At 37.4% G+C, this 23801-nt stretch overlaps 2 protein-coding genes across 3 annotated transcripts; one reads left to right on the top strand and one right to left on the bottom strand.

Annotated features, from left to right (window-relative positions):
- The first annotated feature begins 7485 nt into the window (after positions 1 to 7485).
- Positions 7486 to 14017, top strand: LOC107583533 (neuroblast differentiation-associated protein AHNAK-like). Its single transcript, XM_016269783.1, has 5 exons — positions 7486 to 7555; positions 9379 to 9439; positions 9784 to 9889; positions 10558 to 10691; positions 10774 to 14017. The coding sequence occupies exons 2-5, from the start codon at positions 9434 to 9436 to the stop codon at positions 13828 to 13830; spliced, it is 3303 nt and encodes a 1100-aa protein (XP_016125269.1). The 5' UTR covers positions 7486 to 7555; positions 9379 to 9433; the 3' UTR covers positions 13831 to 14017.
- A 327-nt stretch (positions 14018 to 14344) lies between these two features.
- Positions 14345 to 23112, bottom strand: LOC107583532 (ectodysplasin-A receptor-associated adapter protein-like). Of its 2 annotated transcripts, none has more exons than XM_016269781.1 (6): positions 22328 to 22583; positions 19633 to 19691; positions 19016 to 19067; positions 18704 to 18774; positions 18275 to 18326; positions 14345 to 15932 (listed from the first exon to the last, which is right to left on the bottom strand). In XM_016269781.1, the coding sequence occupies exons 1-6, from the start codon at positions 22383 to 22385 to the stop codon at positions 15556 to 15558; spliced, it is 669 nt and encodes a 222-aa protein (XP_016125267.1). In that variant the 5' UTR covers positions 22386 to 22583; the 3' UTR covers positions 14345 to 15555. The 2 variants fall into 2 exon arrangements, with proteins under 2 accessions (XP_016125267.1, XP_016125268.1); XM_016269782.1 differs by lacking the exon at positions 22328 to 22583 and adding an exon at positions 23035 to 23112 and having other exon boundaries at positions 14346 to 15932.
- Between the last annotated feature and the right edge of the window lie 689 nt (positions 23113 to 23801).

Genomic DNA, 23801 nt, shown 5'->3' with positions numbered 1-23801 from the left:
AGGTGAGTGATGTCAGGTTATGAACGCATATAAGATGCCCCAAGCAGGACAACTGCCTTAAGAAATGCTGGGACATGTTAAACACAACATATCCAAAGGGATCTGCAACTGTTTGCGTGTTCTTAAGGAAGCAGCTCTCAGAATGCAGTAGTTATTTATGATTCATGAAGTGACTTTTTTTTATCGTTAAAGAGCAATCCCACTGGAGCAAACTGGGTTTAAGTGCCTTAATGAAGGGCACAATGGTAATAATACTAAAGGCTCCTTTTTGGCCTTGTACAACCAACTGTCCTTTTAGTGACCAGCACTAAACTTGTACATCAGAAATGGGCATAGAAAATTCAACTTTGCATTGTTTTCATGTTCTATAAAAAGAGTAAAAAGTGAATTTTGTTTCAGAGGAAACCAATTATATTGGAATTTACAGAAAACAAAAACATATCCAATGTCACTAGCTTGACAGGCATATAAGAAATTTGTTTCTTCAACTCTAGGCACTTTTATGTCCCAGGGACATTTATTAAATTAACCATTTATTTTGTTACACGAGGGTCACATTAAAACAGTCTTGGAAACTGAGTAAACAGTGAAATAAATTTGTAATCAATATTTATTTTATGTGAAAATTATTTCTATAAAGATTTCTGAAATCACGATGTTTTCACTACAAATTGCGCAAAAAATTGTAACAATTTATAGTCCTATATTTATATAACAAGACAAAATCCACATTTTATTGTAAACTTGTTTAATTTGTCATTTCCATCATAGAATGTTTCTAAACTCAATACAGAATTTGAAATGTGGTGGGAATTTCTATTGCTTTTTATATCTAAAAAGAAAAAGAAAGACTAAAACAACAGAATTTTCACACGAGGTACCATTTAAACACCTTTAACTTTTCTCAGAGACCATATTTGAAGTTCAATACTGCTACCTCTTCATCATTCACACTGTGTGTACACTGTATATTATCTGTAAAAACAATGGTCTTTTTTACTGTCCTCTTTGGCCTGAGCTGTGCAGTTGCATTGAGTTACAAATACCTGAATGAGAAGGTGGAGTGGTGGCATTCTTCTGAAGTGTGCTCACGATGCTCAATCTCTGCCGCACCTAGTTTAAAAAGATGCTATACAGTGCCAACAACACTGACTCAATGGCCATGCATGTTAGAGGAAAGACTCGAAACTGACAGAAATGTCAGACATGTCTGAAACCACAAGTATATATTTGGGATATACATTGATTATAGACCCTCGAGTTGAATTACTGAAATAAATGAACTTTTCCACGACATTCTAATTTATTGAGATGCACCTGTATGTACGGACGTCCCGGCTACATGAAAATGCTAGAACTATCCACACACACAGTATGAAAACTCTATAAAACAATAATTAGGCTACAATCTGGAACACAGAAACATCTTATCTCAATGCAACCAAGAACATGTTCATTCTTGTCTACATCAGAGGACTCTGAATTTGACCCTGACCCCTGTGCTGTCACTGTCTGAGTGGAGATGTGCGTCTCTATGGCAGAACAAAGACCTTATGCTGTCACTACCTATAGACTTTGTATTATTTTTGCAGTGAGTCATGAATTGGTTTAGACAGTGTGAGACTGACTACTATGAAGAACTATAATTACTAAGGCCTTTAATATAAACTCCTTTAACACTTACCTCACCTTCATGAACATTCTTCAGGCTTCCCTCCTCCTCCGTTTTTTATTCACTTCTACTACTACTCTAATATTAAATAAAGTATAACCTTCTGTAAGTAGCCCATTTCAGGGATGGCAAGTTAAACACGTTTAGTTGTATCCCACTTAAGGATAAAGATAAGAAAATCTGAAATCTGAATTTCTGGGAGACAGATTATTTTCTATTTGTTGACAAAATAATCATGTTTTGCAGATCACCCATGTAAATGCAGCAGCCATTTTGTTTTTCTGGTGTTTGTATACTAAAGGGCCTATACTTAAAATGAGGGAAATTATGTTTCTTTACTATTTGTTTAGTGAGATACTGACAGAAAATATAGGCATATCTACTTAATATATTATTGAAACTATAAAACTCACCAGAGCCGGTGGCATTGTTAAACAGAGGACCTTCAGCAAGAAGGCTGACTTGGATATTGCCTGTTTTTATAAATGTTTTATAAAAATATCTGACTCAGTTGACAAAAAGTTGTACATTTCTTTAAACTGAACTTGATTTGAAGACATAGCATCCATTTTTATTTAAAAGTATGCATTTATATTGTTGTTTATCTAAAGTTTAACATATTTTTTAATCTATATGATGTATTAGGGTCAGAACATAATGTAAATTGGATAAACATTTTGTTACTTAGAAATCAACTTGTGTGCTATGAACTATTTGTGGCATTTTTTTGCATCTTAATTGTTAGTGTTTCTAAAACAATTCGATGTCACAACTGGATCGGTGCTATCTGAAACATTCAGTACTGTGCCGATGGTGGTGTGTGCAATGACAAAAATGTGTTTTTCACAATTCAAACTAGCAGTTGCTTGACCCCATTTTGTACCACAGCATAGTACCACAGTGACAGCAGTAAACAAAAGACCTAAAAAATTTAACTGTCAACTTGGACCAACCTGAGTAAAATGCTCTTTTTGTGCTCCTCTAGTTTGCAGTACTCATTTAGACACCTGTTTCTCTGTCTGCATGAAGACTGAAGCAACTTTCATTCCTGGGTTTTTGCTTCCACCACTATGAGGTTCTTCCTTAATTAATGATGAGGCCTTAACATGTTTATGGCTAGAGGAGAGCTTTTGTTTCCTGGTTGCTGGTTGACTGCATTTCATTACAGAGATACAATGAAAGAGACAAGTTCGTACCTGAAGCCCAGACGCTAAGACTTAGATGTAACACGAATAAATAAAAGTCAAAGACTCAACTCCAAAGTCCTCCCTTAAGGCAAAAGCACTGCTCTTGTCACAACATGTGCACAAGCTCAATACCACAGTCAGCCTTCATGCATTAGCCTAAGCACACAAGGTGCTTTCCTCTCTCAAACACTTTCTTTTGAGGTTCGGTAATATATCTGTGGTTTTCATGACAGTGCAGTCAATAGGAGCTTTGCTGAGTACACAGTGAAAACGGCTAAAATGAGGGTCATAAATGGGTGATTCTTCAGTTAGATGCACTTTTGACTAGCCTACTTGAAATCTTGAAAAATGTAACTTCTTCAAACTACATTTTACTGGGTGGATTCTTAATTGTGTGTGATGGTTTAGTTTTTGGAGAAACCGTTGGCTAACCCATAGCTATCAGTCACTCAACATACTGAAATTAAAATAAAAAAAGAAATCATTAATTTCTGAATTAAACCAGTTTGATGATGACACTAACAAATACTCTCAGATCACGATGTAAAAAAAAAGTTTAAAGGGAGATGTTTTTGGAGATGCTCTTGCCTGTCCCTTTTCATTTCTAACTCAAAAAAACTTTAAAAAACTCTAAAATGCTTGGTGTGATGCTATGATAACAGTATGTTAAAAATACAAAGTTGTACACAAATATACGAGTTTTACACAGAAGCGTGAAGTAGAATTACCGACATGAAAATTCTATCCACACATACAGTATAATAACTCAGTATACTCTATAAAACAATAATAGCCTACAATAACTTATTAGGCTACAATCTGGAACACAGGAACATCTCTTAAAGCAATCAATAACTATAATTACTAGGGCCATTAATATATACTCCTTAAACACTTACCTCACCTTCATGAACATTCTACAGGCTTCCCTCCTCCTCCCCCACACCACCTCTATTCACTTCTACTACTACTCTAATATTCAATAATGTATAAACTTCTGTAAGTAGCTCAGATGGACATTTCAGGGATGGCTAGTCAAACATTTTTACCTAAAGATATAAAAATGTGCAAAGATATGAAAATGTGAAATCTGAGTTTCTGAGAGACACCTGGTTTTCTACTTGTCATCATGTTTTGCAGATCACACATGTAAATAATGTAGGGAAATTATGTAAAAATCCCAAACAATTTCTTTACAGTTTGTGTTAGTGAGATGACATAATCAGTGTGACATAAAATACAAGCATATTTACTTAATATATAATAATAATAAAAAAAACTATACAACACACCAGAGCCTGTGATGTTGTTGAACCCAGCAGGTGAAACATGGAACGAGGACCTTCAGCAGGAAGGCTGACTTTGATATTGCCTGATTTTATAAATGTTTTTTATTCTCAGTTGACAAAAAGTGGGGACACAACTGTGAAACCTTATTAAAGATGTACATTTCATTAAAAATTAACCTTATTTGAGGACATAGCAGCCATTTTTACTCAAAAGTATGCATTTATATAGTTGTTTTGCTAAAGTTTTAAATATTTTTTAATCTATATAATGTATTAAGTTATGGTCTGAGGGTCAGAGCACACTGTAAATTGGATAAACAGTTTGTTCCTTGGAAATTTAAAAAATGTTACTTGTGCACCATGAACTATTCATGAAATTTTTATCATCTTAATTGTTAGTGTTTCTAACCGGATCGGTGGTATCCGAAACATTCAGTACTGTGTCGGTGGTGTGTACAATGACAAAAATGTGTTTTTCACCATTCAAACTAGCAGTTGTTCAACCACATTTCATAGCACCACATAGTACCACAGTTAGAGCAGAAAACAAAAGACCTAAAAAAAATCCAACTCTCGACTTGGACCAAACTGAATAAAATGCTATTTTTGTGCTCCTAGATTGCCATTGGGTGAGTCTGCAGTACTCATTTAGACACCTGTTTCTCTGTCTGCATGAAGACTGAAGCAACTTTCATTCCTGGGTTTTTGCTTCCACCACTATGAGGTTCTTCCTTAATTAATGATGAGGCCTTAACATGTTTATGGCTAGAGGAGAGCTTTTGTTTCCTGGTTGCTGGTTGACTGCATTTCATTACAGAGATACAATGAAAGAGACAAGTTCGTACCTGAAGCCCAGACGCTAAGACTTAGATGTAACACGAATAAATAAAAGTCAAAGACTCAACTCCAAAGTCCTCCCTTAAGGCAAAAGCACTGCTCTTGTCACAACATGTGCACAAGCTCAATACCACAGTCAGCCTTCATGCATTAGCCTAAGCACACAAGGTGCTTTCCTCTCTCAAACACTTTCTTTTGAGGTTCGGTAATATATCTGTGGTTTTCATGACAGTGCAGTCAATAGGAGCTTTGCTGAGTACACAGTGAAAACGGCTAAAATGAGGGTCATAAATGGGTGATTCTTCAGTTAGATGCACTTTTGACTAGCCTACTTGAAATCTTGAAAAATGTAACTTCTTCAAACTACATTTTACTGGGTGGATTCTTAATTGTGTGTGATGGTTTAGTTTTTGGAGAAACCGTTGGCTAACCCATAGCTATCAGTCACTCAACATACTGAAATTAAAATAAAAAAAGAAATCATTAATTTCTGAATTAAACCAGTTTGATGATGACACTAACAAATACTCTCAGATCACGATGTAAAAAAAAAAGTTTAAAGGGAGATGTTTTTGGAGATGCTCTTGCCTGTCCCTTTTCATTTCTAACTCAAAAAAACTTTTAAAAAACTCTAAAATGCTTGGTGTGATGCTATGATAACAGTATGTTAAAAATACAAAGTTGTACACAAATATACGAGTTTTACACAGAAGCGTGAAGTAGAATTACCGAACATAGATTTTTTTTAAATACATGTATTAGTCCCAATGTCCAGATTAATTTTCCACAAAACACTCTAGTAATTAAAGAGACACATAATGTTTGAATGTATTATAATAGGCAAAATAATTCTCAGTCGTCTGATAAAGGCCTTGAAGCTGGCCAAAGTGTCACGTTTTTAAAGAAATAGAATAAGTGTTGCTAAAACTAAACTGACTGTTCTTAAAAAAAGAAAACCTAAATAATTCAAGAGGACAGAAAAGTTTCCTTGATTTGACAATCACTCATATATTGTTAAATAACCATGTCTTGCTGATTTACTGCAACCAAATATACAATTACCTTGTAGTGAGTAGGCTACATTCAAAATGTAAAATCTCATTCTATCCATAAACTTTTACCTTTGTACTGAACTGTAAACATTAACAACTGCAGCACAGTTTAGTGTCCATGGAGTTAAACCAATTCTCTCTGTGAACAAATACCAACAAACCCTGTATTGTGAAGATGAGTGGTTACTCATTTGCATTGACACAGTCTCTTCTTATAAATGTAACAATTCATAGAAGCTATTTTCTGCCATAAATAGTGGTTAAGGGCTCCATTTCTGCTGCCAGGAGCTTAAGGATGCAAGGTGGGTGACTAATAGTATTACTTTTTACTAAGAAATGTGACTGTACTACAGTTCATGAAATAAATAAAAAACTCTTACAATAATGTCTTTATTGTATGCCAGAATGGCAAATCATTCCAGAACAACAAATTCACACCTTAATGACTTCATGATTTGTTTCATTAGACATCTTTCTCAAACTTTCAGTATTGTTCAACCAGACAGCAGTTTCCTGTTGGATGTTTGATGGTTAATTTGATTGAATATGCCTTAGTAGTGCTGACAAATGTGAACAAGCATTTCCGAAATACATTTGTGGGTGTTGAATTAACATTAAAGGGATCATTTACCCAAAATTGTGTCATCATTTTCTCACCCTCATGTCGTTCCAAGCCTGTGTGACTTTGTGTGGAAGATATTCCGAAGAATGCGTCTACTTTTTTTGTCAATACAATGAAAGTCACTCAGGTCCAAAGTATTTTTTCAAAACACTGTATCTCCTTGATACATAGAATAAGGTCAGATTTTATATTTCTGGGTAAACTCTCCCTCTACTGAAACTATTCTGTAGCGCCATGCATTCATATGCATTTCAGAAAGAACTTAAGGGTGTGTGGCACAAGACTGTAAGGCCAAACCCTTGCAAACACAACAGTCTTGCAATATTTCACTGTTGACAAAACACACTTTAGTTTTTCTCATCGGATGTTTCTAAGCTGTTGTTACTAAGGAAAAACCACAACATTTGAACTTTGTTCCCCACAAATATTAAATATTTGGCCACATCTTTGACTAAAGCATAAATTAGCTCACCATAGTTTAAGTATGACCGTTTTATAATGTGAAAATCAACAAATGCAAGTTTCAAAGTCCAGTTTTTGGGGAAGACTGATCAAATCGCTGTTGCTTTGGCAATTCTGAACTGAAGCTCTCTGTGACATAGAAAACATACAAATAATAAACCCATCATAATCAAATTGAAATATATGACAAACATTTAACTGCATCATGCCACAAACTTGCATGTACATTTATAGTCACTTTTAAACTTGCTCTCTGTATCTGTAGTTTCGGTGTGTGTGTGGTTGTCATGCTGGTGCTGCAGAACCTGTTTGGTGGCTCCACATGCATTCATCTGACAGAAACCCCATGACAGAGAGGATGACAGTCATATTCACCTGGAGTTTAGAGGGGTCAACATCAACGGCTACAGATGCACTCACATTAACAACATTGGGTAAGTGACTAAATAAATCATACAGAATCAGAAAGAACATCATAGAGCAATTTATCATCCTGCGTCATCTAATGGGAACTGATAAATTAAGTTACTTGCAAAATGCAGAGGTTCGTCATGTCAAATCAGGCCTAAAGAAGACCGTTCTGATGTTGTAACAGCTCCTTTAATATCTCGTTTAATATTTGTTTGATGTGCACTTTGCTCTGATTGTTGTCATAAATGTGAATCTATAGCGGTTTTACTGATTAATACTAGTTGTAAATTGAAAACAGTCACAAAAATGTGAACAGGAGAAACATTTGGATGAGCTGAAATTTTCAGCACTAATTAATCATGCATCATGTGCACGCTATAAAAATGAGGAATAACTTATGATATGGTATGACTTTTGAAAGCAGTGATGGTTTATTTTAGCATCAGATTATTTTAGAAGCAAGTATTTGGGAAACTGTTGTGGTGGTGGGTGAAGCTGAAACATTAGATGATTCCCGCTGCTGATTAAACTCAATGCTTTACTGAGCAGAGTAATTATATTGTTCTGATCTTGACTGTGAAATCTTAAATTCATTGTCAAGACCATCTGAACCTTCTAATCGCAGTCTGAATAATATGCTTTAGAGAGACAAAACAGAAAAAAATGGGAAGATAGATATTTAAGGGGGAAAAAGCCAAGAGAGATACAGAGTGACCTTGTATTTATCTCCTCATCTTTCTTTCATCTGAACAAACTGGTTCTCCTCATTCTCCACAGTCCATCCATTCCTAAAACATTCCTGACACAAACCACACATACACAATCTGTTACAGAGACAGAATACCAAGTTCAAAAGCATTTTATTTTGAGTTAAATTAGGAGGTTGTTTAATAATCTAAAATTTGAAAAATTGGGCATGTAGAGGCTGTACTTTGCACATATGCAAGGTTTCTGCAATTCTTTCTTTAAAAAAAATAAATAAAAATCTCTGCTTGCCTGTGACATGTTAGCTCAAACCTCAGAGAGAGAATGAAGATGTCATAATGCCATAATGCCATAAAGCTCCTGCCCCTGTGATTGGTTACCAGACTGCAGACCTCAAAAGGGAGCATCATAAAGCATCATTTGTTTATATTTTGTTCTAAGCAATGTGGTTTGCAGCATGGAATAGTATCTTCCCTTCTTATTTACTTCACTTTTTAACAAACACCTTCTCACTATGAGATCTAGTGAATGTGATTAACTGCATTACAGCTGATTACATCTGTTTTTGAAAAACTGGAGGCGGTTCCTGACTTTACCCTGCCACTTCCCTTTTCCCTTCTTTTACACGCAATGCGTGTTATTTTTTAATTTAATATGTAAATAACTGATCTTGATTTTTTTTTTAAATAAATAAATAACAATGCTATCAATCAATTAATTTTAAAAACATGTAAAAGTGATGCTTAGATTAGCTTTATTACCAAGCAATGTACAAGACTACTAAAATGATGCAATATAGATGTAACAAGTGCCTCGAGGAGTGTGGGATGAGGTTGAAAAGGAAGCAAGGAAGTAACCACACACCCATGCACTTATATGCTCATTTTATGGCGTAAAGATGACATGACGATTGCTTGCAACATGTTTGTTTTGAATCAGCAGCAGGTCTAAAACTGGCTTTAGATTCAAATTACAATTAGTCATTGTACTTCCATTGTATGTTCCTAAAATACTAAAATCAGTAATTTTCCTTGAAAATCTTAAATGTAGCCTACTTTTTATAAAATGAATATCCACATAATATAGTCCTTCATGTAATGATAAAAATTACTTCAAGTCTTGTTGCTTTTTGTTTTGACAGATCTCCTGAAAACTGGTATTCATGACATGTCAGTTGTATTTAAAGAAGAGAAGACATGATGGTTGGTACCCTCTCACCAAAATAACAATTTAAAAATTCTTGTAATTTCTTAACAGAATTGCACACAGAAAATATTCCTAACACCTGGCAGATGTAATCAGATTTGTTTAGCCAATCAGAAGTCAGGGCGTGCCTGACTCAATGGTTAAGTCTGCTAGAAGTTTCAACATGGCTAACAATAGTTTACAGCACCTTTAATTGCATTTCACACATTCATTATACCTCTGATTACATCCTTGCCATGGCATAGTACATAATTTTTACTTTTGCAAATAATATTATGTATTTATGAGATTATAAACAAAACACTAATGTATGGTAGTAAGTCACCGTGTTCATGTGCAGAATGGAGAAATAAAGATTCATGCCCTCTCAGAGACTTTGGAGGACACAGAAAAAGGAGGGGTCGTAGTCACAGGGATCACAAATCCAGCAATCAACCTGAAGGAAGGTAAAGAACTGGCATGTATCCTAGGCTGCCTTTACACTTGGCATTAACATGCGATCTCCGTGATCTGATCAAGCAGATCGGATCATCAGTCAATCAGGACACGGCGCGTTTACACTTGGCAACATCAGCTGAGTTCTCTATCTGGATAACTGATCGGATCTGTCTTTCCCGCGCAATATTTAAATAAGTCTGCAGAGAATGGCCCAGTGCAAAGTCACCCTGAAGTGGTGGGTTTTCTTTTGAAAAACATTTTCAGTCGCGGGACATTTTACAAATCAAAGATAAGTGTAGGAGTCTCACTAGCGCTCCACACGGGTGTTCTCCGTCTTCTTCTGACAGTTCGCGAGAGAGGGGGCGGGGTTTTGCGTGGTTTCAACCTGCGAATGCAGTCACGATGGCTAGATTGCGTTTACATTACACTGAGATCCGATCACAATGCGTCCTCGACTACCTCTGGAGCAGGACACGCTGATCGGATAACATTCCGATCAGAAGTGCGTTTACACTTGTCTTTTCAATGTGTATGTGGACAACATCCGGATACAGGTCACATGTTAATGCCAAGTGTAAACGCAGCCCTATATGCTGCCTCAGTCATACAACAAGCAAACTTAATGATAGTAATGGATTCTGTAACATACCTTATCTTCTCTTTTTGTCTCTCGCAGGAGATCGGCTTGTTGCTGCAACCGTTCATCTGGACCACCTCAGTAAAGATGAAGTGCTAAAATTGATCAGAATACTCGAGCCCTATGACAAGAATCTTGAACTCAAGACAGCAAAAGATCTGAAAGAAGGACTGGTAAGCAACATTGAGAATGAAAGAAAAAGCAAAAATAGAGAATAATTGGGTCTCAATGTCTTCATCTCATCTTCCTCTTTAGTCTCTTGGTGATCTTCGACTGAACAGTGAGGCAGGACTTCAAGCACCAGGTGTTCAGGTTAATGGGCTAAATGGACAGATAAATGCCCCAAGGCTTAAGGGTGGGATCTCAACCCCAACAGTAAATGCAGAAATGCCACAGATTGAGCTAAAGGATGCCACACCTAACTTCAGCCACCCAGGGTTCAAAAGGCCAACTTTTGGCTTGTCTGCACCAAATCTCGAAGGAGCAGGTCTGGATGGTACATTAGAAGCACCTGATGTCAGTGTCTCTACCCCTACTCTTAACACCCCAGATGTTTCTGTTAATGTAGACAAACCTGAACTGAAGACCAAAACGCCCAAGTTCAAAATGCCCACCTTCAGTCTTCATGGTAAAAAACCAAAGGTCGATGGTGATGTGAATCTAACTGCCCCAGACATAAATGCTGACCTAAAAACCCCTGATCTGAATCTGTCGGCCCCAAAGATTAACGGAAAAATTGGGACCCCTGACGTAGACATGACCTTGCCAAAAGCGAAGCTCAGTGGTCCAAACCTGGACATCGAAACACCAAAAGCTAATATCGAAGCGCCCTCTGGCAAGATCAAATTTCCTAAATTAAAGAAAGCAAAAACTACAAAAGTGAAAGTACCAGAGGCAAGTGTTGATACAAAGCTTTCTGGTCCAAAAGTAAATGCAGATGTCAGTGCACCAAATGTTGACATTGATCTGCCAAGAGCCAACCTTGAAGCTCCAGATGTAGATATTAAAACTTCTGATGTTGATATAAATGCTCCCTCTAAGAAAATAAAGTGGTCAACATTTAAGAAACCCACATTTGGGCAGAAGGTTAAAGCATCAGAGGTTGGTTTAAATGCCAATGTCTCAACACCTGATTTAAATCTCTCAGCACCAAAGATAGATGGAGATATCAGCATTCCAAAAGGAGATGTCAATTTACAGAGCACTGATATTGATGTAAAAGCACCTGCTGTAAACATTAATGCTCCGACTGCAAAGCACAAGTTCTCAACTTTTAAAATGCCAAAGCTAAACTTACATAAATCAAAGCTGAAAACTCCAGGTCTAAATGCAGGGGTACACGCACCAGACTTGGACATGTCGGCTCCTGGGGTAGATATTAATCTGCCAAAAGCTGAACTGGAAGGAACGAATCTAGATGTCAAGGCACCAAACCTCAACCTCTCTGCTGCAGATCTAGACATTAAAACTCCAGCTGCTGATGTGACAACACCAGATATTGGCATAGAAGCTCCATCTGCAAAGGTAAAGAAGCCCCATGTTAAACTGCCTAAAATAAATCTATCTGGGCCAAAAATGAAAGGTCCAGATGTAGACCTCAATGCACAGGCAGATCTCCATGGACCGGACCTAGACCTGAAAGCTCCAGATCTCAGTCTTTCAGCACCCAAAGTGGATGGCAAACTTAGTGCTCCAGATGTGGATCTGAACTTGCCCAATGCTAATGTCAAAAGTCCAAATGTAGACCTTGAAGCCCCAGATATTTACATTGATGCCCCCTCTAGCAAAGCCAAGGTACCTCACTTTAAGCTGCCTAAATTTGGTCTTTCTGGACCTCGGGTTAAAACACCAAAACTAGATGCACCTGATGTGGATGTGAACATGCCCACAGAGGAACTTAAAGCACCTAATGTAGATGTTAAAGCACCTGATCTTAGTGTTTCAACACCTAAAGTTAAAGGTGACATTTCTGCTCCTTCTTTAGCCCTCGGTTTACCAAAAGCCGACTTAAATGCTCCAAGTGCAAACATTGGGGGAAATCTAAAGTCACCAAATCTCAATCTCACCACCCCAGATGTAGACCTAGACTTGCCAAAAGCAGAGCTTGAAGGACCTGATGCTACCCTTAAAGTCCCAGATGTTGACATTAATGCCCCATCTGGAAAATTTAAGATGCCACATGTCAATTTTCCAAAACTGAATTTGACTGGGCCAAAAGTAAAAGGGCCTGAGCTGGATGCTAATGCAGATCTAGATCTCTCAGTTCCCAAATTTGAAGGAGAATTAAATTCACCCAGTGTTGACTTAAATCTTCCCAAAGCTGAGGTCAGTGTTCCCAATGTAGATATCGAGTCCCCAGACTTAAAGGCTCCGTCTGGAAAGCTGAAACTAATTACATTTAAGAAACCAAAAGCTGACCTTTCTGGTCCAAAAATGAAGACACCTGAGATTGACTTAAATACAGAAGCTCCTGATCTCAGCCTCTCAGCTCCAACAGTTGATGCAGATGTCAAAGTGCCAGATGCTGATATAAACCTTCCCAAAGCAGATGTTGACATCAATGCTCCAAAAGGAAAGCTGAAATTCCCAACCATCAAAAAGTTTAACCTGTCTGGTCCAAAAGCCAAATCTCCTGAAGTCGACATTGCTGCTGATGTAAGTGGAAAAGATCTGAATCTATCTGCACCTGGGGTTGGTACTCCTGATGTTGACGTGAATCTACCAAATGCTTGGGTTGATGTAGATGTTCCAGACATCAATGCTGAAGAGGGCTCAAAGCGTAAGGTAAAATGGCCCTTCAAATGGAGAAAATCTACTGAATTAAAGGATGAGGATATTAACATTAAAGCACCAGAAGTAGATGGTACCACTGCAGAAATTAAACTCCCCAAAAATATACCATTGTTCAAGCCTCACCGCCTACCTGACAGCAACATTGACAGTATCTTACAAGAACTCACTGGAGCAGTTGACCTCAGTACTGACCCTACAAAAACAACTAATGACGCGGTCGTCTTGGTCTCCTCAGTCAAGACAAATCTTAAAGCTTCTTCTCCGTTTGTTGGGGTCAATGGACAGACAGCTAGTGTAGATATCCGGGAAAGGCTGAGATTGTCTAATGCACGTACTACAAGCCCAGATTTTGGCATATTTTCAGAACCAGGCAGCCCTACAAAAGTGAATAGAGGAACATGTAAAGTCACAAAGCCTGATGCTGATAAGGACTACCCAGTAATTGATACAACTAGCAATGAAGATGACACCAAGATTGCCCTCAGCTTGAACAACATGCTTGGTTTGCCAACAGATTAATCCTTAAATAAAACCAAGAGCCTTGTTAGTGTAGTTCCACACCCACTACATAGTGCATATGTAAACTATGTAAAAATTAAAAAAATTCACCTCCAGCTGTTTACTTTTAAAATGGCTAGAGTATTAACAGAGATGTACTTATTTTTATAATCAGTTATATACATAATTGTATAAAGTTCTCTTTAAATGTGCAATATTATATCTTCTCAAAACATTGACAAGAACATGAAGGAAAATATGCTGAATCTCTAATTCTGTCTTGTCACTGTTTTTATGTAATAATATCTAATATATAGTCTTTTTTTAAATACTTATTTCCATTCCAATTATATACATCTATATATTTGTCAGTATTGCAAATTGGGGAAAAAAAAGGTCAAATTTTTTACATCTATTAAATATCACATGTGTCTTTGTGTGTTTCATGAAGCATGTACCTATATTTGCAAGGGCACAAATCTCTCAAAAGACTTCAATAAAGTTTATGATATGATCATTGCATGGAAAATTTATTTTAACACTCACTCCAGTTTTGATGATGTCAGACCATTATTCACCACTGACATTCAAGCAATGCCAGTAGTTCATAATGTATTGCAGATGAAAAATACTTTGTATTTACACTATAATGGTAGGTATAACAAATATTCAGATACTGTACATATAAAAGTTTTATTTTTAAACAGAGAACCCCTGATGCACATAAACAGGCTTTAATTTTTAGACACAGGAAATAAAAAGCTAGGTAGAGTACATGGCACAAAACCAAACACTTTTTAAAGTCTTGTTTAGAAGAGGTAATGTTGTCACATTCTACCCTACTACCTGCATTGTAATTTACATTTGACCATACATTTTGAAACAGCCGGACCCTGCATTTTTTAAACGAATATTTTCAATAAAGTCCAGTTAACTTCCAGATCCACTGTTCTCTGCAGTTATACTGCTATTTTACCACTCCTTTCTCAGAGACATGCTAACTCTTTCTTAAAGTCTCAAAATAATAATAAAAAAAAATAAGTGCCATTCATACCAAACATGATACTAAATTCAAGTGCTCAGTGAGCAGTGCAATGGGAATTTTGATATATATCACAATGTTTTACATGCTCAAATTCATGTAAAACAATGAAGAAGATTCAATTTTTATACACTGAAAGGAGATGCAGTTTTTGTGTGATTAATTCTAGAATGACCCTGTTACTAGAATGCAGGCAAGAATAAAGGTGAAAGGTTGTCTTAAAACTAATTTAGATATTGAGAACAATGACTCATTATAGTATATGTTGCAAATTAAAAGGACACTTCATAAGACCACCAACACTGGCACACCGCCAGCAGATGACTGTTTGTATTAAAATAAATTAAATGCTGTATGACTGGAATCACAGAGAATTTCCAGACAGAATCTAAATGAGTAATCACACCTGAGTGGTCTTTCCATTTTCTACTGAAGTGCTGGGGTGCTACTGCATATATTTGTTGCATATATTTTACCACATAGCTAATACAGCTAACCAGACGGTGACATATGGAGTGATGAAACCAGCCAACGGTTACCAAAAAATAAACTACGTCCAGTGTACAACCTCGTAAAAACTGTCTTTGTACCACCCGTTCAGTAATGTGTAATGTGTTCTGACCTGCTGTCCATCCATGCAGTCATGAATTTCAGTTCCTACCAACACGTTTCTCCTTTGAGGTCCAGTTATTGTGAAGTACCAGCTAATGGGCCTGCTGCCAGCGCGAGGGCCAGTCATTCTCCATCCATCTCTGGAGCAATCGAAGCACATCAATGCGCTGGTAAAGCTGGCAGAGTGCGGTGAGCTCCGTGACAGGTTTCTGGTTGTAGCGCAGGAGGAACTCTTGAGTGGGACTGTGGTAGGTGGGACCGTGTGTGCGCTGCTCTAGAAGCGTGAGCTCGTCGTAGCTCATTCCCCAGCGGCTTGCAAAGTTCTTCCAGTTTTTGACAGTGCAGTGAGTCGGATCGAGCTTCAGCCTTAGAGTGTACAGAAGGTCTTCGTCGTTCATCAGGTCACTGATTTTGGGTGGAGGAGCCGAACATAAACACTCCTTACAACCCATATTTTCTTTACCGAAGTCTACAGAGTGGGGAAAGAAAAGCAGACATTGCATAAAGTGCTTAAAGTCAGGATATCTCCTAAATTAATGCTATCAGTAATAATAGCACTCCAAAACCCAATTTACACATGCTTCTTAACCCTCTGAGAGCTGTTTGTCTATGAAGCGCATTTTATTTTAAAACACTTCTTTTAAACCCTTTCTGTCACCTGATGGAAAACAAACACTTAAAATTAAAATGATATGAAATTACCAAAATAACCAGTAGATGGCAACAGAGGATCACTCATTAGCTCAGTTGCCAATTCCACTCCCTAGTTCTTATTAGGTCTTGCATTTAGATTTATTTTAAAGGGGTGGTTGATTGCGATTTCACTTTTTTAATGTTAGTTAGTGTGTAATGTTGCTGTTTGATCATAAACCATATCTGCAAAGTTACGAAGCTGAAAGTTCAATGCAAACGGAGATATCGACTTTTAAAATTCTGGTAGTATAATGCCTACAAAAATGACTGGTAAGGGACTACAACGAGTTACTTCCCAGGTCCGTTACGTCAAGAACCCAGAATTTTACATAAACCCCGCCTCCGGGAACACGCAGCAAAGGGGGCGAGGCCTTGCTGCGCTGCTTTAGAGAAGAGGAAGAGAAAACTACAGGTGCACGTAAAAATCTATTCATATATGAATCGCGATTCTGTCTTCTAACGATTCTAATGGATTCACAAGTTTCAAAATCAATGTTCTAAAGCAGCGTTCTCATCCTGTTCCTGGCCTTGCCCTGCTGTGCACACGCTCTGCATCTCTCTCTCTCATTCAGATTATCAGCTCAGTGAATACACTTATTTTCACATACTATAGTTATGAGAAGCGTTATATATGGATGCGCGTGTGGTTGCCGAACTGTATTAGCTTTATTCAGAATAAAACCGTATATTAAAAGCTAACAGAAGCAGTAGCATTTACAAATAGCAGCGTATCTAAAAGTATGAGACAACAACAAACAAAAATCTTAGGCCTACCATTAAAAGCCGTGTTTTTTAACAAACGAAGCATTAACACATGTTAGACTGCACCCCATAAACACAATAAAGCCTATAAAAAAAACAGTCAACCACCCCTTTAACAAATTTGATACTTTTATTGTACTGAAGTATGAAGTACAGCAAGCGCAGGAAGTCACAAAGTCTCATGTCATTAAATAAACCCAGACTCCAACAATCTAGAAGGGTTAATTATTTAAATAATTTTGTACTGGTTAACTACAAATTTAATAAGTTAATTAACACAATAATAATTAAATAATAATGCATTAATCCCTTCAAATATTTTTAGATGTAATTTAATTTTAAATTTAATTGCTTTACTTTTTTTTCTTTTAACTGTAGAAGCTGCTAAATGTATTCAGCCAACCCTGGCTTGTTGCTGTTGTAGGTTTGTTGCTCGGCATTTACACTGCATCACTTAAAGCACAGGTCTATTTTTTAATTGGCTTGTCAGATGTTATGTTCCGTCCGTTTCTACAGTGATCACTGTCAGTCATATCCAACCCGCACACAACTCACATTGTTCTCACGCTCTCATGCCATATGTCCATTTTCTCACTCTATGCTACAGATGTGATGTCTGTCTGTATAAGTTCTTGTTTTTTATATTTAGAATATAGTTAAGCAACATCAGACCATCGTTTCTTTATTTGGTTGTGTTGTGAGCATTTGCGGCACGTTTCTGTTTTTGCAGCGCGTTTCTTTATTTGGTTGTGTTGTGAGCATTTGCAGCGCGTTTCTTTATTGGTTTGTGTTGTGAGTATTTGCAGCTCGTTTCTTTATTGGTTTGTGTTGTGAGCATTTGCAGCGCGTTTCTTTATTGGTTTGTGTTGTGAGTATTTGCAGCTTGTTTCTTTATTGGTTTGTGTTGTGAGCATTTGCAGCTCGTTTCTTTATTGGTTTGTGTTGTGAGTATTTGCAGCGCGTTTCTTTATTGGTTTGTGTTGTGAGCATTTGTGGCGCGTTTCTGTTTTTGCAGCTCGTTTCTTTATTTGGTTGTGTTGTGAGCTTTGCAGTGCGTTTCTTTGTTTGTGTTGTGAGTATTTGCAGTGCGTTTCTTTGTTTGTGTTGTGAGCATTTGCAGCGTGTTTTTGTATTTGATTGTGTTGAGAGTATTTGCAGCACATGTGCTGTCAAACTGATGAAGATGTTTTCTTAATTTGCTGGTGCTTTTTCTATTTGCATGTGTTTTCTGAAGTTGCAGCGCGTTGAGCTCTCTCAGCCACCGTAATATTGCCCCATTTTTATAACATTGTGTCCAATATGTCCATACACAGTTGTGTACGGTGGGAATGGTATTATTCTAATATTTACACATACCTGATGAAACAGAAGATGATGGAATAAATTCACTACAGTCATTTTCCACAGGCTGGGTGATAAAAAAAAAAAAGAGATGGTATTATTGAAGTTAAAGATTTAACAAAGAAGGCTTAAGTATTACACATTGCACAAATACATTAAAGAGAACATCGGATGCCCATTTTGGTTAAGATTCCTTAATGGTTAATGTTAGATTCCTAACATGTCAAACAGGCACAGGGGAATTTGGCATTAATATGAAAACCACATATTTCTTACACAGCCCACATGATACAACTCCTTGAGAATCAGTATACCACACAGTGAGTGGTCTGAATCTATAAATAAGGATGTTGTCGGAAATGTGTACGTGACTCCGGCAAATAATGATAGAAAGTGATCAGACCCAACTCATTTCCAGTGGAAGATGCAAATTGAAAGACTCACTTGTCGTATCCTGTCCACCGCTGATGACAAATATCCAGGGGGAACAGAGCTGAGCTGTAGGGTTACAGGATCTGTAGAGAAGCAGAGATTCTATGAATAAACCCGTTGATCTTTTATTATCACTTTATGTCTTCATGTTCTATTGAACACGATTATACGGAAAGTGTGGAGGCTGACCCAAAGGTCACCACTCTCATTACCTGAGATCAGTGGAACTGATTAAATATGCAGACAGGAAATAATCATTCATTGTATGACTTTACACATTTATCACTACCAATACAAGCAGCAACATAAATAAACAATAAATACCTCTGATAGCTTGTGGATCAGTGACCTGAATGGGGTAATTTGACCTCAGAGACTGAAACACACGCACAAACATCAGTAAAGACCCCCAGAGGTCAAACATCACATCACACACATATGAATCAAGACCTCAAGGAAAACAATACACCTTTGTTCCTCTTTCTACATGCTGGGACACATTTGAAGAGAGGTGGTGTGTACAGTGTAGCGAAGGGAGGAAAATTAAACTTTCAGATGTGTGGATAAATGAGCAGAGAACATGCTAGAACAAACCTCTGAGACTTCGTGGAGGGCGTCCCACAATATCGTAGGAGTGTGAGTTTCAAAACCTGCTCCTCCCATTCAATGCTACTTTCATATCATGTATGAAAATCATGTCTAGCCTACATAATTTGTTGTGTTTGATCACAATATGAAAGGTGACAATGTTTACAACTCATGTACTGTGTCATAACAAACCGAAACTAAACATCAACCAATGATTCAATTGATGTGTCAGTGGGTATTACCCAGCGTCATCCATCCATAACATTGCAACATCTCTTCTGAGTAAAGTAGGCCTACATCCTTAACTTATAAATGAATCAACTAAATGTTTAGGAAAAATAAAAAGATCATACCATATCTTTAATGAAGCTGCTGGGGTCAGTGTCTTCCACCGGTTCAGAAGCCACTCTCCCTGCAAAAAAACCCAAAGATGAAACACTACATCATGTCAACCGTTAAACTGAATCAAAAAGAATTACCTATTTTTGATTTGTGAATTCTCAATGAAAATATATACATATAAATATAGCGATATTAGCACAAAGTGAAAAGGCAGAGGATGAGAAGTGCGATGATTCTATTTAAAAAAAGAAAAGGTTAAATCCATCAGTTAAAACCATCGGTTAAACTTCTAAGCTTCAAAGAGAAAAGGCACCTGCTATTGTTTTGTCAGTCGCAAAACGTCTCCTCTGCTAATGAAGGCACTTTAGTGCAGTTCACATACACTACTCTGAAGCTTTATACAAGTACGGCTCCAACAAGCAGCCACAGCCATATCACCCTGCAGCCTAAGACTGGTTGCCAACTGAAGCTAAGCAGGGTTGAGCCTGGTTAGTACCTGGATGGGAGACCTCCTGGGAAAACTAGGCTGCTGTTGGAAGAGGTGTTAGTGAGGCCAGCAGGTGCTTTGGGTATACAATAAAGCGCTATATGAATGCATCATTCATTCATTTATAAAGAAATAGAGAGGACTGTCAGTACAAATGACTAAGTGACTGTGAGAGGAAGGAAGGGTGAGAGATGCGTGTGTGTGAGAAGCACAGTGTGAGTAATTCAGTGGCATCACTGGCTTGTGGCAGATTCAAACATAGATATCTTTACTGTTCAATAATTCTGTTATTGCCCAATTTGCGATATCAAAACAATGCATAGCTAGAATTCTACCGCGAGTTGTTTAGCAACAAACAACTAGGCTAATCATAAATTGAATGGTGCTTGCCTTAATAAATATTGATTAGCTTAATACAGCCATGCAAATGTTTAATTTCAGTGTCTAAAGGGAAAAAAACAAAACGGCAATCTTTGTTTATACTGTTTTAAAACCAAAGTCATCATTAAATTAAAAACACCCTATCTATTACCTAAATACATGTTATTGATCTTAATGTGAACGATTCACACATTCATGTGTTTTATTTTATTCTTTTGAATAATCTGCTTTAATCAGATGTAAGTCACAATGCAGAAGAAAAGTTATGTCATTACTTTTGTTATACTTTAACACAATCAGAGCTGTTTTTTTAGATGACATTTCCACAAATGGAAATGCAGTCATTTAAACAGGTCATGTGCTAGTTGTGCTACTGTATTCAATCATTTTTTCAGTCTTGTAAGTAAATAAGAATGTTAAACCAAAATGTAACTAGTGAAATATCGAAACTTAACCATTCATAAATTTGGAAAAAAACATAAAAACAGCAAGGAACAGAGATACATAGCGAGAAACATGGGACAACTTGTCCCCGAAATTAGTATTTTACTCTTCTGTTGCATTTCAGAGGCAAAGCGTAAAAAACATGACTTCCATGTTTCTGAGATTTGCTAAAGAGACACAACTTCAGACATCAGACAGAAAACTGACTGTCTGTTGCTTGAGGTTTGGTGAGGGGAAAGACTGATCATGCATGGTTATCCCCACAGTCTCACCCACACCAGACAGCTTAACCTCTGGTTGTACCGTGAAATGTGTGTGTTGACCACCAATGCTACTTCACACGAAAGGCACAATTCAGAGGAATTAAGAAGAAATTTTTGTTCGCTAAAACAGTCCTTGAGAAAAAAAAAGCATAAGAACAAAATATAGGGTATTTTCTAGGAAATACCATCAACTGAAACAGGATGTTGCCCTTTCACTGCAATCATGATGAATGCTGAAAGTACAGGCAGGGAAAAAACAAGCAACAAACTCTGTTGTAAGCAGCAAACCGGAAAGGGTGCCTAGCACCTTGCTTGAGCTGATGTTATCTATGGAAAGTTATTTTCACTTATGTTGTCCCACTGCAAAAATACCCAATACTAATAAAAAATAATTAAAAAAAAACTTTCACAATCCAGCGCGTTTCATTTTTTTTTTTTTACAGGAGTAGAGCTATAAACTTAAGCTCATAGATCAGATCAATGTACACGTGCTACATTTAACCCCGGTCAGTACTGTAGACGAATCTAAACCTGTGCAGCCTGAATCCATTCACGACTGTTTCTGCTCAGCCAGGGAATGCAGAGAGCATGTAGCCGCTTGCTCGGGATGCACTTGAAGAGGTAAAATGTAAACCACATCATAATACAATCCTGCAGGGCAAAACCCTCTGCACAGATATTCTTCTGCATGGCCACCCATACACTAACAGAAGCAACACGCAAATACTGCAGTATAAACCCCCTCACCTCTACAGAAGAACAAGTAAAGTCTTTTGAAATAAAGACAGAGCAAAACCAACAAGTTTGTTCATCCTTTTACACAACAAACTGCAGCCTCAGCATGAGACATACACACACACACATATATATATATATATATACCCTATATACACACACACACACACACTCACCATGACATAAACCATGATGTTCCCTACTGTACCATAAAGTTACCCTGTAAATGTTCACCTCTTGACATGTCCAACTTCATTAGGCTAACGTTATTTAAAAAAACTGAAAGCCAAGTACTCCGAACCAAAACAAAACAACCGTCCATCATTTTGCCGCTCGTGTCCTGTGTACAGCGCGTGTGTTCTCCAGCTACAAACAAGCGGATTTAACGTTACTTACCAAACGGCTCGGCGAACGCCTTCAAACTCGTCATGTTCACTACAATTGTTTCAAACATAGGAGATGATCGCTGATGACCTTTACACGATGGTTGGATTTAAATGTTGTGTACGGCGCCGGTGAGCGCGTGCTGTCCCGGTAGATAGAGCCTACACGAAAACCTTCAAACTACCTGCTCTAACTAATCTTGCGCGGAACATCAGACATATGCTTGTGTGGCGTGAGCCGTGGAGAACAGGACGCTTGTGTGTCTCTCTCCCACGAAAGGAAATTGCGTAGATGCGAGCATTGACGCCACTGATAACGCCACATTTTCTCACCTCTGCCTCGAACACAGGTTTTAATGTCCCTTAATGTATAAACACTGTGCTTGGTTTGTATAAAAGTAACAAATGTATACATAATACTTTACTAATTAAATGATAAGGTTTGATTAAAGATATCTTAATTATGATAATGTGTATATACCTCGACTTACACGTATGAATGAATGCATCCAGTAAAAATGTGATATTTGCCTTGTACCTTGACTACACGTGAGTTCTCAAATATATAAACTTAAAAAATATATGTTTAACTTGGCTACAGGCCTATTTTAATTTGTAAGAAGCTGATATATGTACGCTTTGTTTTATTAGCCTACTTGATTTTACCGGAAATTAAAACATAGCAGGCTATTTGATGCATCTTATGGTGAGCAAACCTACCTGTTTACAATCAAAAATGCATATTCTGTCAGCTATGAACGTCAGTCGCAACCTACATTTAACTTGCTGGGCGTAAGCTACTACTAAAAATAATCTTATGACCTATGTAGCTATAAGAAAGTGGTTGGGGAAAAAAACCCCTCCCTCTCTAAAATAATTGTTTTAGTGTGTCTGTAGTTCACAATGTCACCACAGTGGGTCACTATAAGCACACGGTCTAAAAAAAACAAACATTATTTGCCTGATAATAATTTCTGCAAAGAATAACAGAAGGAATTGTTTTGCCGAGGTATGGCTTGCTTAGGGTATTTTCTGTAAAGATAACATTTTAACAGCGTACTGAGAGAAGAATTCGGTTTGATTAGCTTTGACAAATCGATGAGATTAAGTCTAATTAAAAGGCTTTTAGAAAAGAGCGCATGCTTGGGTGCACACAGTAGTGTTTCACATGCAGAATAGTGACAAAGCACAATCATGTTTTACTTGTAGAATAGTGACAGAGTACAAAGGGAATAGTGTGAGAGCAAAATAGTGTTCCACATGCAGAGTAGTGACAAGAGCAGAAGTGTATAGTGACAGGGCACAGTGGTGTTCTACATGTGGAATAGTGACAGAGCAGAATAGTGTTATAGAATAATGAGAGCAGAATAGTGCTCTGTATATATAGAATAGTGACAGAGAAGTGTTCTACCTACAGAATAGTGACAAAGCAGAATAGTGTACATGTAGAACAGTAAAAGAGCAGAGTAGTGTTCCAAACGAAGGAT

Source organism: Sinocyclocheilus grahami, unplaced genomic scaffold, assembly GCF_001515645.1.
Source record: "Sinocyclocheilus grahami isolate Dianchi unplaced genomic scaffold, SAMN03320097.WGS_v1.1 scaffold54.1, whole genome shotgun sequence".
NCBI classification, from domain to species: Eukaryota; Metazoa; Chordata; class Actinopteri; order Cypriniformes; family Cyprinidae; genus Sinocyclocheilus; species Sinocyclocheilus grahami.
Note: the sequence above shows the minus strand (reverse complement) of the source record. Positions and strands in the feature narration are given on the sequence as shown.

What these genes read in the sequence shown, in the direction of transcription:
- LOC107583533 (XM_016269783.1), top strand. An exon ending in AGCAATCAACCTGAAGGAAG is followed by an intron (nt 9,890 to 10,557) that starts GTAAAGAACTGG and finishes TGTCTCTCGCAG; the next exon opens with GAGATCGGCTTGTTGCTGCA. An exon ending in AAGATCTGAAAGAAGGACTG is followed by an intron (nt 10,692 to 10,773) that starts GTAAGCAACATT and finishes CTTCCTCTTTAG; the next exon opens with TCTCTTGGTGATCTTCGACT.
- LOC107583532 (XM_016269781.1), bottom strand. Translation starts at nt 22,385, where the DNA reads ATGTTTGAAACAATTGTAGTGAACATGACGAGTTTGAAGGCGTTCGCC. An exon ending in GGCGTTCGCCGAGCCGTTTG is followed by an intron (nt 19,692 to 22,327) that starts GTAAGTAACGTT and finishes GTTTTTTTGCAG; the next exon opens with GGAGAGTGGCTTCTGAACCG. An exon ending in CGGTGGACAGGATACGACAA is followed by an intron (nt 18,327 to 18,703) that starts GTGAGTCTTTCA and finishes TTTATCACCCAG; the next exon opens with CCTGTGGAAAATGACTGTAG.